Source organism: Dermatophagoides farinae, chromosome 5 (genome assembly GCF_024713945.1).
Source record: "Dermatophagoides farinae isolate YC_2012a chromosome 5, ASM2471394v1, whole genome shotgun sequence".
Classification (NCBI taxonomy): domain Eukaryota; kingdom Metazoa; phylum Arthropoda; class Arachnida; order Sarcoptiformes; family Pyroglyphidae; genus Dermatophagoides; species Dermatophagoides farinae.
The window spans coordinates 1,196,632-1,209,375 of NC_134681.1; the positions used below are offsets into that span (position 1 = coordinate 1,196,632).

Here is a 12,744-nt window from a genome sequence, read left to right on the forward strand (position 1 = left end):
AGTTCTTTTCAACATTTTCTCTTCATTCATTGATTCATTAATTTATTAATTAATAATAATTTCATTATTGTCAATCGAATGATTTTTAAAACACATATATATATTATAATTATAATCTATTGTAATAATTTGATTTGAATAATAATTAAAATGATGATGATGATTTTCAAAAAAAAAAATAAAAATAAAAATAAAAATAAATTACGCCTTTCCGCTATTTATGCATGTATATTGTTAGCTTGTTATTTAATTTAGTGTTTGTTTTTTTTCCAATGATGATAATAATAAAAAAATTGGGCGTTTGTTTATTTGGCTATCCATATATATTCATTTATTTTCACTTGGCGCTTGTATTAATCTGTATCATTTGTTGTTGATGATGATGATGATGATTGTGGTTATTATGACCATGATGATGATAATGTTGCTGTTGTTGTTGTTGTTGTTGTTGAAAATCATCAATACTAGATGACGCTATTGGTAATGTAATTAAATCATTAACAATACGTTTTTGTTCATCATTCTGCATTATTATCGACATTGTTGATGATGTTGGTTCTTTAGTTGCCATTATAATATTGTCATTGTTATTATTGTTATTACAATAGGCAATATTATTGTTTCCATTACCACAATCATCGATTAGATTAAGATAGGTATTCGAATCAAACATTGTCATATTATATTGGCTATTATTCGTTATCGATGGATCAATTGATGATGGTGATATTGTTACGGCTTTTGTCGTTACCGATGCTACCGATGTTGCTGTTGTTGTTGTTGTTGTAGTCGTTGTGGTTGTTGTATTTGGTACATTGACATTATCGTCATTTATTAATAAATGCATAGCATCTATATTATTGGACAAATGATGATGATGATGATGCTGTTGTTGTTGTTGTTGGTAATGAGTGTCATTTGTATTGGATAATTGAAAATCAACCAATGTATTAGTGGAAGGATCATTCATATTAATTGATGGACCGGTATTGATTGTATAGGCATTATTATCATCGATATATGTGGATGTAATCGGATGTAATTGATCTACAGCTGATGATGATGATGATGATGATATTACACCATTATTATTAATAGCATTGATAACCATATTCGTTGTTGATTCATTGTCAATTTGTCGAAAATTTTGTTCATAAATATTGTTATAACCGGTATTAATTCCATTGCCATACAAATGATGCTGATTGTGTTGTTGATGTTGATGATGGATTGGATTTGAATAATGATGATGTGATGAATACAACGAAGAAACATTAGCATTTTGTATAGAAATAGATTGATCATTGGAAGAGAATTGTGTCATAATCGATTGTGGTAATGACGATAGAGAAGGAGGTACAGGTATGGATAAGGGTACAACATTATCTAAATCGGTCACTGTAAATGTGGTTGTCGATGATGTTGTTGTTGGAATTGTATGAAATAATTGTTCATTTGAATAATTTGTGTCTGTATTATTATTGTTAGTGTTTGTTACATCATAATAATTATTCAACAATGATTCTGTCGGTTGATGATGTTGATGATCATTCCAGTTATATGTGGATGAAATATTTGATGAATTATGATGAGTATGAGAATGAGAATGGAAGGAATTATTGACCATAGGTATTGAATTCGATGTACCATAAATCATCATCGTATCATTATGATGATGATGATGATGAGAATGTGGATCCAGTATCGCCGATGATTTTGTAACGGTAGATAAGTAGCTATTAATACTGTGATTGATATTATTGTTATTGTTTGTATCATAAGTAGGTGTAATCATCGTGGATAAATCACCATCATCATTGAAACTAAAGCTGTTATTATTATTGATGTTGTTGATTGTATGGCCATCGATATGTATCGAACTGTCATGCTTTATGGCAATATTTTTTTGTTGTTGCTGTTTGTGTTTATTAGATTTATTTTTCTCTATAAGAATGAATTAAGAACATTCGGATTATTTGATTTCATATATATATATATGTTTCATAAAGGACTTACTTTTCGTTACTTTTTCATTCATCATTTTTGTTATTGTCGATTTATGTGTTGTAGCTGTTGTCACTGCTGTTGTTGTCGTTGCTATTGATGATAATGATTGATCAATAATGGCTAATTTTTGTGCCGATGTTACATTATTGATGATCATCGACGATTTACCCATATGATCATTGTGATCAGTTTCATCAGAATTATTAGTCATAATATCCATTGAATTTTCGGCTTCATGTATCAATGCCGAAGTTGATAATATAGATGATGATGCTGATGATGATGATGATGATGATGATAATGAAGATGATGATGATGATGATGATGACGACAATGTAGAAGATAATGATGATGACAATGGATTGATGGTGGTCATCATTGAATTATTTTGTTGAATATGGCTATTATTACATGGGGTTAACATTTGGTCAATTAACAGTTGATGTTCAATACATTCAGCTTGGCTATATTTTTTGTTTTTTTTGAATGATGAATACAAAAAATCAACAAAAATTGTTTTAAATATGAAAACAAACACACCTAGACAACACTTACCTTAGAACATAATTAACACTAACAATACAATGTGGTCTTGATGAACGGCTATTATGTACAATAGTTGCATATGATTGCATCCAAATCCAACCATATGGTTTGGCCATAAAACGATAATATTTGGTTGTTACTTGTCCTTTGTTTAATACTTGATTAAAATTTGAAATGGATAATGAAAAAATGAAATTTTAATTTCAATAATCGATATAAATATACAAACTTACATGTTTGATGTGAAATGCGCATATTTTCCACATCACTACCATGAATATAATGATATAAAGTTTTTTCGATTAAATCTTGTGGTTCATAACCGGTTAATTGTGAAACTCTAAAATTTTTTTTTTTTTTTTTGAATAAAAAAATTTGATTAAATTTCCAAAATCTTTGCCATTGTTTTTTGTTATGCATACATACTTTGCATCAAGAAAAATCAATTTCAAATCAAGACTAGCACGAAACATAAACATATTGTTATACATTTTAATTTCAGTGATTGCACTTGGCGGTAATGAATGTCCAACGGCAACAAGTCCAAGATTTTGGCAACAATGTTGTTGTTGATGATGATGATGATCAGATGTTATTGCATTAGCTGAATCATCTGCCGTTATTATGGTTTGATGATGATCACCAGTGGAATGTTGTTGACGAATTTTAACATAACCACTACAATGAATCACTTTATAACCACCAGATGTAAGACCAGCATTACGTTTAGCTAATACACATTTCATACGAAGAAAAAATGATTTTTCCACTTCATTGAATGTATAATAATAATTGGAAGTATTAGACGATTGTTCTTGATTATTATGATGATGTGAAAAATCTAATTCAGAAATCATTGCACGTTGTTTAGTATAATAATATTTTGATTGCTGATTATGTTTGATTACATCCATATCTGGTGATCGATTAATCATTTCATCTATAACTTCATTACAATTACCATTGTTATTATTATTATCCATTTGTTCACGTTTACATTTTTTATGTGTTGAACAATATGTTGTTGATAGATTATTATCATCGGTAAAATTATTATTATCATTACCAATAATATCAAAACAGCTAGCTGATGATTGTGATGATTTAATATAATTACAAATTGAACTATTACTATTATCTGCACTTGTCCATGATTTATTACTACAACTATTTGATTGGCAAAGTATAAAAAAAATCAATTGATTGATCATAATAAATGGATAACAAACAAACCTTAATTGATCTTTGGGAATAAAATCACTACTATTATGAAATGTTTCTGTATTATTATTTTGATGAATAAAACTATTGGAATTTTGATTTTGTGGTTGTTGTTGTTGTTGTTGTTGCTGAAAATAGTTACTGAATATTCCGGTTGCTTCGGTAAAATTCTGTCCTTTCTCCACAGTAGTAGTAGTAGTAGTTGTTGTTGTTACATTTTCATCAATCGATTCATGTGATTGTTGTATTTTATTAAAATGTGAACATGCATTCAATACGGAATTCATTTCTTCATGATCGGCTGGATGTATATATTCATAGATACTATTGCCGGTTAATTCAACCTGAAATTTATATTTCAGTACAAAAAAAAAGTAAATAAAAAAAATGAAGACCAAACAATTAGCAATGATTTTGATAAATTCAAATAATTCTCACAACTTGTGATAGACCAAGATGTACAGATGCTGTTTCTGAGATGTACATAATTTTTCCATTCGGTGCAACCACAAATACAAAACCATCCAATGTCTAGTTGATAGAATTGATGAGAAATTAAATGTAGAAAAGAATACAGAAAAATCACCTACTTGTAAAAGATGTGATCCTAATTCACGAATCGATGATTCATAAGGATTCTGTGGCGGTGGTTTCGTACCCCAACAATCACCTAATCCTAATATATATGATGAAAAAAAAGAGAAAAGAGAAGAAAAAAGTAGAAATTTCATTCATTTAACATTTAAATTATAAAATTTTCAGATTCAGATTGGATGAAGAGAAAAAACAAATTAAAGTTGACAAAAAAAAAATTCGTCATTGTCAAAATCGTTGTCGATTGTAGTTGAAAGAAAGCAAAATTCATATTACAGTCGTCATATGGATAATTGGCTTCGTCAACAAAAAAAAAAAAAAATTTTTTTGTCTGTGTGTGTATTGTCCGCATACAAATCGATGTTAGATCGGATTGGATCGATCGATCGATTCTCAAAGGCAACACGGTCGTATATTTTGTTTCGCCCATTATACAATTGTTGTTTATGTTGACTTTTTTTCCCTCCCTTTGTCGCTACTGATTTTCATTTTTATTTCAATGCAAAGAATTTCTTGATTCAACAACAACAACAACAATAACACAAAGAAAATAACAAGAATAACCATCCTCGTTAACTTGAAATAAAAAAAAAATTTTATTCTTTCTTTAAAAAAAAAATCTTTTTCTCTTTTTTTTTCATTGCTGCGCATGTTATTATATATTGTGCATTATGATAATCATGACCATGGTGTTGTTGGTAGTGGTGAACGCGTGACAATGATGATGATGATGATGATGATGATGATGATGGCCACGTGCCATGTTTACATACGTTTTTTGTTTTGTCTTGATTTTGGTCGTTATTTTTTATTATTATTATTATATATGTGGAAAAAAAACATATTCACAAACCATGGCAAGCTATCTATATATATTTAATAAGATTCAAACCAGCAAGCTCATTATTATTATTATGTCTAAACACACACATTTGGAATGATTCAGAGTGAAAAAAAACCATACAAAAATGGAAAAATTCTTTCCATTTACTTGTGTAAAATAAATAACACACAACTACATTTTTTTTCTCTCTCTCCATGAATTTCTTGTTTTGTTTTTTTTTTCAAACTTTTTTTTATGGATTTTGAAAACAGAAAGAATAAATATAATGAATGGATAGATTGATGAGTGAGTGATTGAAATACAATAATGATGATGATCATCATCATCATTCCGATTCTTTCAAATGAAAATGTAAAAAAAAAATTTGAAGCACTACTTTTAGATTTATTGAATCGAGAAAACATGTTCATCACGTGTAATTTAATGATTATTATTATTATTATTGGTTATATGGTGGTGGGTTCGGGTTGGTGATGGTGGATTTGAAATCTTTCTCATTTCTCTCTCTCTCTCTCTGCCTGTCTCTTTTGTTATTCTGTTAATTACATTAATTATTGAGCATCATTATCATTAATGAATTTCATATAAAACACCACTTGATACAACAACAACAACAACAACAACAATTATTTTTGTTGACCATTTTTTTTTTCTTATCATAAACCATTCTTCAGATGATGATGATATCATATGATTTGTGAAGTGTTTCTGTTGTTGTTGTTGTTGTTGTTGATACCAATCAATTAGATAATGAATTGTTGTACTTGAAAAACATGATGATGAACTATTTTATTGTTATTTTTGTTGTTGTTGTTATCTTGATACTGGTAACGAAAAATAAAGATTCAAGTGATGATGATGATGATGATGATTGGAATACTTGAAACTTTTTTTTGCTTTCATTTTTTTTCTTCAGAATTGCTCATTTGATAATGATGATGATTGTTATAATTGAATTTTTTTTTTGCAGTGATTCCGTTTGTAAAGAGAAATTTTTGTTTTTTTTTCTGGTAAACATAACATCTTTACCCAGATTGTTTAGAGTACAATTTTGTTTTATCCATTACTAATCATTTTGTTTGTTCTTTGCATGGAACAATTTTGTTTCAATATTTTCATTTTCATTTTCATTTTTTTTTTTGGCAATTTTCTTTGTCTTTCTACAACCGTGTACAAATTGTTCATTATCAATCAACATGATTTACTTTTTGGATCATCATGCTGATCATCGTCATACAAAGGAAAATGAATGGCAAAAAAAATATATATTTGAACAGAAAAAAAAACTGTATCACATTTCTCTCTTCATTTGTAGGTTGTGTTACTTATCCACTTACTTATTTTATTGAAAATAAAAGTGAAAATTTGTGGAAAAAAAATATATAAGGAGAAGACTGTGTGTGTGTGTGTGAAAGAAATGAAAAACTTTATGTAAACAATACATTTGTTAGAATTAATGTCGAACATGATGATGATGATGATAATGACGACGACTACGACCATATGATGATGATAATAATACAACAGACACACACACATACGTACACAAACAAAAATATCGTGAAAATGTACATCAAATCAAATATAACCAAAAATCAGAAAATAGAATAAGAAGACAAAGGTGGTATCAATACCATATTCCTGGTATTTATTATTATCAAACATTAAAAACATACACACCAGATATATAGAGTACCAGAAATTTTTTTTTTTTTTTTTGAAAATTTTCTTCACAGGCTGTTTCTACTGGATCAGATTGAATATATCCTTATTATTATTATCATCATCATCATTTTTTATATGGGCGGCCCATAATTATTTGTTGACATTATCGACAACGACAACGATGAAGATGAGCAAACGAAAGGAAAGACAATGAAAAACCATTTGTTATTATTTTCTGGCCAAACTGTTAGCTTGTGTTTGAAACGATTGAAATCATTTTGAATGTAAAGAAAACAAAACAAAACAAAAAAATCGGATCGGATCGGATCATTTGGTTTCACTGATCTGGTGTCTCTATAGTGTACACAAGTGATTATAGCCCATCATCCACATCATAGTCAATCTGGTGTCTTTTTTTTTGTTATTCCAAAAAAAAAGAATGCGGTTATTATTATTGATATGGCTGGATATTATATAATTCACGACAAAAAAAAAGACGTTGACGGTAAATTTTTTTTGTTGTCGTTATCTCCTATTCTAAAGTATGAAATGTTTTAGTTTTTTTTTTTGTCACCCGGCTTTTTCTTTTTTCGTAGTGGGTGTGTGCATGTGTGTGTGTGTTTTTGCCTTTAATTTAATTGCCCATAAAAAAAAATTGAAAAAAGGTCTAGGCCGAATATTCTGTGATGATATTCATTATCATCGTAACACAAAACGAATATGAAAAGGCATGTTTTGGATGTTTGTGTGTGTGTGTGTGTGCATCAGTATTTTATTCCTCAATTTGGATCAAAAAAAAAATCATGGCCTTGCATTCGGGTTATTGTTGAAATGAAAATTTTCATTTTTTTTTTGTTTCAACAAACAAAAAAAAATTCATAGACATGAATTCTCACTACATACAAAAAAAAATTGTTCGTGTGATGGCATCATTTTGTTGCATAAAAAAAAGTAAATTATGCAAATTTTTGATTTTTTTAGATTTGCTACTATTGTTTATCATCATAATCGATTGAGATGGCCAATCAATTTAAATTGATTGAATTTTTTTTTTTGAAATTTTTTTTCTGTTTGTTTTAAAATTTTTTTTTTTCACTTTCAAATTTAATAAAATTTTATAATAATGACGATGATGATGATTCATGTTAAGCTGATTATCAGAAGAGAGAGAGAGAAAAAAAAACAAGAAACTAAATAATCACAGTCAATCCAAATTATTGAAAAGAAAAAATCCTGGCCATTTCTTTATTTTTTATTGACAAATTGTCTGTATTTAATGATTATAATGATAAACCTAAACACGTGGACAAACCACAACAAACACATGTAGACAGATTGAAATACAACAACAAAAAAAAACGATGAAATCCGGATCAATTTCATTCATCCACTAATACCATCATCATCATCATCATCATCATCATAATGTACTGATAGATCGACACATTGATAGATGTGTGTTATACACACACACACACACACACACAAGAGATTTATATTTTCATTCTTTGTTTAGTTCACTGATAAAAAAAACGACCAAACCACAAATATTCATTATATTGATGTTTGTATCCATTTTAATGAAACATAACCAATAATAACAACAACAACAACAACAACAACGAAAACAAAAACGCCAAGCATCAATATGCCAAACAGATCAAATCATCTGAAAACAACTGCAATAATAACAACAACAACAAAAAAACTTTTCACCTAATTCGTTAAAAACACATCAACATTTTGTTGTGTTTAATTGTTTGGTTTGTTGGTCGGTTGGTTGGTTGGTCGGTTGGTTGTTTGATTGGGATTTGTGATTGGTGTCCATGTTGGTAACAACCATTGCCAATAAAACACCAATAACATATTGACATTTGAGATTTTGTTTTTATATACAAGTATACACTATATATAAGTGAAAGACATCCAATGAAGTGAAATTTTTTTTTTTTTTTTTTTGATATCAATAGTCAATAGACAGATATGTGTGTTGAATATGGTTAGAATTTTTTCTCTACTTTTATTTCAAAAAAAAAATTCTTGAATTTTTTTTTGCAATTGAATGGAGAAAACAAAATTCCAATAGCCAATAGCCAATGATGTTTTTTGTTGTGGTTGTTTGATAAACAAATTCAACTTTGCAACAACAAAATGAAAATGTTTTTGGTTGTTGAAATTTTTTTTTTTTTTTTTTTGATTCAAATCTGATTGATGGACTGGACAATTTCATTTTCATTCAATTTGTTTCAATATTTGTCGTTTGTTTTTGTTTTTGTTTTGTTTTCACACTTTTGGCTATCCAGAATGACCAGATATTTGCTAACCAATAAATAAATAAAAAAAACTGAACAAATTCAAGCCATATGACGAAAAAATTTTATCAAAATCAAAAAAAAAACAAAAAAACAAATTTCCACTACATGCACACACACACACACACACACACACACACACACGACCAATGGATGTAATTTTCACCTGATATATGATGATCAAAGAACTTAAGATTATCTAGCAAACAGCAACAAAATTCTTTGTTTTGTCTGGTCCTAGTTGGTTGGTTAGTTTTTTTCATTCGATCCATATGAATCAAAATAAATGTAGCAAAAAAAAAAACATCCGCCATCGACCAAAAAAAATGAAAAAATCATTGCCATCATCATCATCATCATAGTGATCTTTGAACGTAAATATAAATCAAATCAAAGACTGAAACATTGAAACAAAAACAAAACAAAAAAAAATACACAAAAGATTTATGATAAACTTCAAGTAGAAAAAAAAACCAAAATTACTACCTGAACCTGGAATAAAATTCGGCTACATAAAACTTCATTAATTTATCTGTCTGTATCTGGTCTCTTAGGAGCTTTTTGTAGCCAATGGAATAAAAAAAAAATGTGACAACAACAACAACAACAACAACTACTACACACGACAACCAAAACCGAAAAAAACCGAGAAAATAACAACAACAAAGTTATACAATTTTTACATTATAATTATTCCACACACACACACACTTACAATACACAAATCAAATTGATGAGCGCCCAAAACATGAATCAAACATACACAAACAAACACATTAACCACATATTTATCATTAGAATATGATTAAAACGGACATGGTCGATTCATTTTTTTTCTGCATAATAATTATTATTATGCATATTGTATATATGGTCACAAGGTTCAAAGGTTCAATGTTTCAAAGTTGAACTTTGCCATCAAAATGAAAACCAAACAACCAATAGAAAAAAAACAACAACAACAACAACAACAAAGTAATGTTTAATCGATTTGTTTTATTTATTTATTTATTTTTTCGTTCATTTGAATTTCATGAATTTATATATAGATGGAAATTCTTTCCATTTTTATGCATCCAATTTGTGTTTAGGACAGTTTTTTTTTCTCTCTCTCTCACTCTGTATGTAATGAGCCATATCTCACAGGTAGTATACAAAATGTCCTGTCCAATGTGTCAAACATTTGTAGGAAATTATCCATGAAACCAGAGAGTACCAAAAAAAAAAAAAAAAAAAAATCTGTCATTTTATTATCCAGACTACTACTGTCTGTTTGTTTATTTGTGTAGTAGAAATAATGGTTTCATTTCATTTCATTCATTCATTCATTTAATGAAAATCATCATTGAAATTCAATCCCTTAACTTACATATATGACGTTCGACCTTCATGGCTCGTTTACTTCTTCTATACACACAACACTGCGACAACAACAAAAAAAAAACAGAAGCATATTTTTTTCTAATTGGAAAACAACAGAAGAAACAAAACAAAAAAAAAATTCTAATGAAATTGATTGCCCTCTGAAGTTTTTGCTGAGCAATTTTTTTCAGCATTATCATCATCATCATCATTGATACATACAAGCACATATATATATGTGATTTATTTCAACCAGAAAAATTTCACAACCAAAATATAGAAAATGAGTAAATGAAAAAAAAAATGGCAATTCATCATCAAACTAAAATCATCATGAATCAATGATCAACAAAAAAAAAAAAAAAACAAAACAGAGAAAAATAAAAAAAATTCGATGTCAATTTGCAATTGGTCAATTGTGTATGCGTATATTGTATATTGTTATGTACCGAAGCTTGTTTAATGGAAAATTTTATACATAGTCATTAGATAGGTTTTGCCATTGAAAATTTTGTGTTGTTTGTTGTTTACTGTCTATTTTGTCGTGTTTCCTCCAATTTTTTTTTATTATTGTTCATTTGAATTTCTAATCAAGTTATCATTCATATATAACAAACAACAACAACAACACCGACAACGATACGATTGCAATTGTCGCGCAATATTACCGATAAAATATGAATGAAAAGAGAGAAAAAAAAACATTCGGAATTTTTATCATTGCCTCTAGTATAGTATTTTTGGTATTTTCATCAATTTTTGATTTGACTACGAATCAATGAATGAATGAATGAATGATCGACCTTGCCCTAGTGACAATGGCCAGGATTAATATTTATTTTTTTTAGTGAGGATAAAAATGTAATTAATGATTAGACTTACCATCGGGAAATACGGCACGCATTTTTAGATATGATGTTGTTAAACGTATAATTGATGCTTTATCCAATTGGCTTGTAATGGCCGCTGGTAATGGTAATAATTTGGCTAGTTCCAAAAATTCAGCATTCTCTTTCTCGCGTCTTGAGCGAGCTGCATTTTTTGATTTCTCTTTCATCGTTAAAATTGTTGTTGTTGTCGTTTTTTTTTCGAAAAAAAAAATGCAAATATGATTTATGTTGATGATGATGGTTTGATTATCAGGAGGAAAAATCAATTGAAGAAAAAAAAATTTGTTGTGTTCACAAAACCATCACTAAACTATAAACACACAAACACACACACATCATATATTGGACACAAAAATGGACACACGAATCAATAAAAAAATAAAAAATAAAAAGAATACAGAATCAATGTATTGTGTCAATGATTGATAAATTCTTGAAAACAAAAAAAAAATTCATCATTCAAATTTTAGAATTCAGAATAAATAAAAAACAACAACAAAAAAAAAATACAATATCACCACCAGAATTATTATTGCATTATTCTGAAATATTCAAAATCAATCAGTTAATTACCAAACAAACAACCAAAAAAAAAAAAAAACAATAGAATTAAATGTGAATCCAACCAACCAACCAACCGATCAATTAATTTGACGAATACTTTGATCATTGAATGTTTAATATTAATGTTTTTCATCGGTGAGTAGTGGAAGATTGCAAAAAAAAAATCAACCAATTTTTTTATAGTTTGTTTGATATAAATCCATTCATCCGATCATCATCATCATCATCATCATCATCATTATCACTATCGACTAGAAATGGATTGAAATCATCAGAATCAAAATAAAACATGTTAGCAAAAGAAAAAAAGCCGCCTATTTTTTTTCTCTCGCTCTCTTTCTTTCTCTCTTTCTCTCTCACACAGATATTCATAGAATAATATTCTACAACCCTGCCCAATTTTGGTAATAGGTGACGCCTTCGAATTTATGTTTACCACCAATCACAAAGCGGCCAAAATATATTTGTTAGTTTATCATGAAAACATTATTACAACAAGCTATATATATATATATATGTGTATATGAAATAGCTATTCACAAAAAAACATATACATGTGCAACGAACATCAAAACGCCAATCCCTTTTGTGAGTGTATTATCTGTGTGTGTGTGTTGGATATTGACTGCATACGAAAAGATTTTGTGACAATAAACGACATATCGATCATTGATGATGATGATGATAATAATCATCATCATCAAAAAATGATAATGAACATCCAGTTTTTCTTGGCAAT

The 12,744-nt window shown here is 28.4% G+C and overlaps 1 protein-coding gene across 3 annotated transcripts; it reads right to left on the minus strand.

Moving 5' to 3' along the window:
• Position 1: 1 nt before the first annotated feature.
• Positions 2-12,264, minus strand: sim (bHLH transcription factor single-minded). 3 transcript variants are annotated; one of them, XM_075731339.1, is made up of 9 exons: positions 11,434-12,264; positions 4,365-4,450; positions 4,213-4,305; positions 3,787-4,118; positions 2,980-3,720; positions 2,787-2,893; positions 2,563-2,710; positions 2,017-2,471; positions 2-1,944 (listed from the first exon to the last, which is right to left on the minus strand). In XM_075731339.1, exons 1-9 carry the CDS (start codon positions 11,606-11,608, stop codon positions 338-340), a joined length of 3,744 nt encoding a protein of 1,247 aa, XP_075587454.1. In that variant the 5' UTR covers positions 11,609-12,264; the 3' UTR covers positions 2-337. The 3 variants fall into 3 exon arrangements, with proteins under 3 accessions (XP_075587454.1, XP_075587455.1, XP_075587456.1); XM_075731340.1 differs by having other exon boundaries at positions 4,216-4,305; positions 11,434-12,169; XM_075731341.1 differs by lacking the exon at positions 11,434-12,264 and having other exon boundaries at positions 4,216-4,305; positions 4,365-4,494.
• Between the last annotated feature and the right edge of the window lie 480 nt (positions 12,265-12,744).

Excerpts from the sequence above, each read along its gene's own strand:
- sim (XM_075731339.1), bottom strand. The coding sequence starts at position 11,608 with ATGAAAGAGAAATCAAAAAATGCAGCTCGCTCAAGACGCGAGAAAGAG. Across the intron at positions 4,451-11,433 it reads GCGTGCCGTATTTCCCGATG|GATTAGGTGATTGTTGGGGT; the intron begins GTAAGTCTAATC and ends CATATATATTAG. Across the intron at positions 4,306-4,364 it reads TAGGATCACATCTTTTACAA|ACATTGGATGGTTTTGTATT; the intron begins GTAGGTGATTTT and ends TCTATCAACTAG.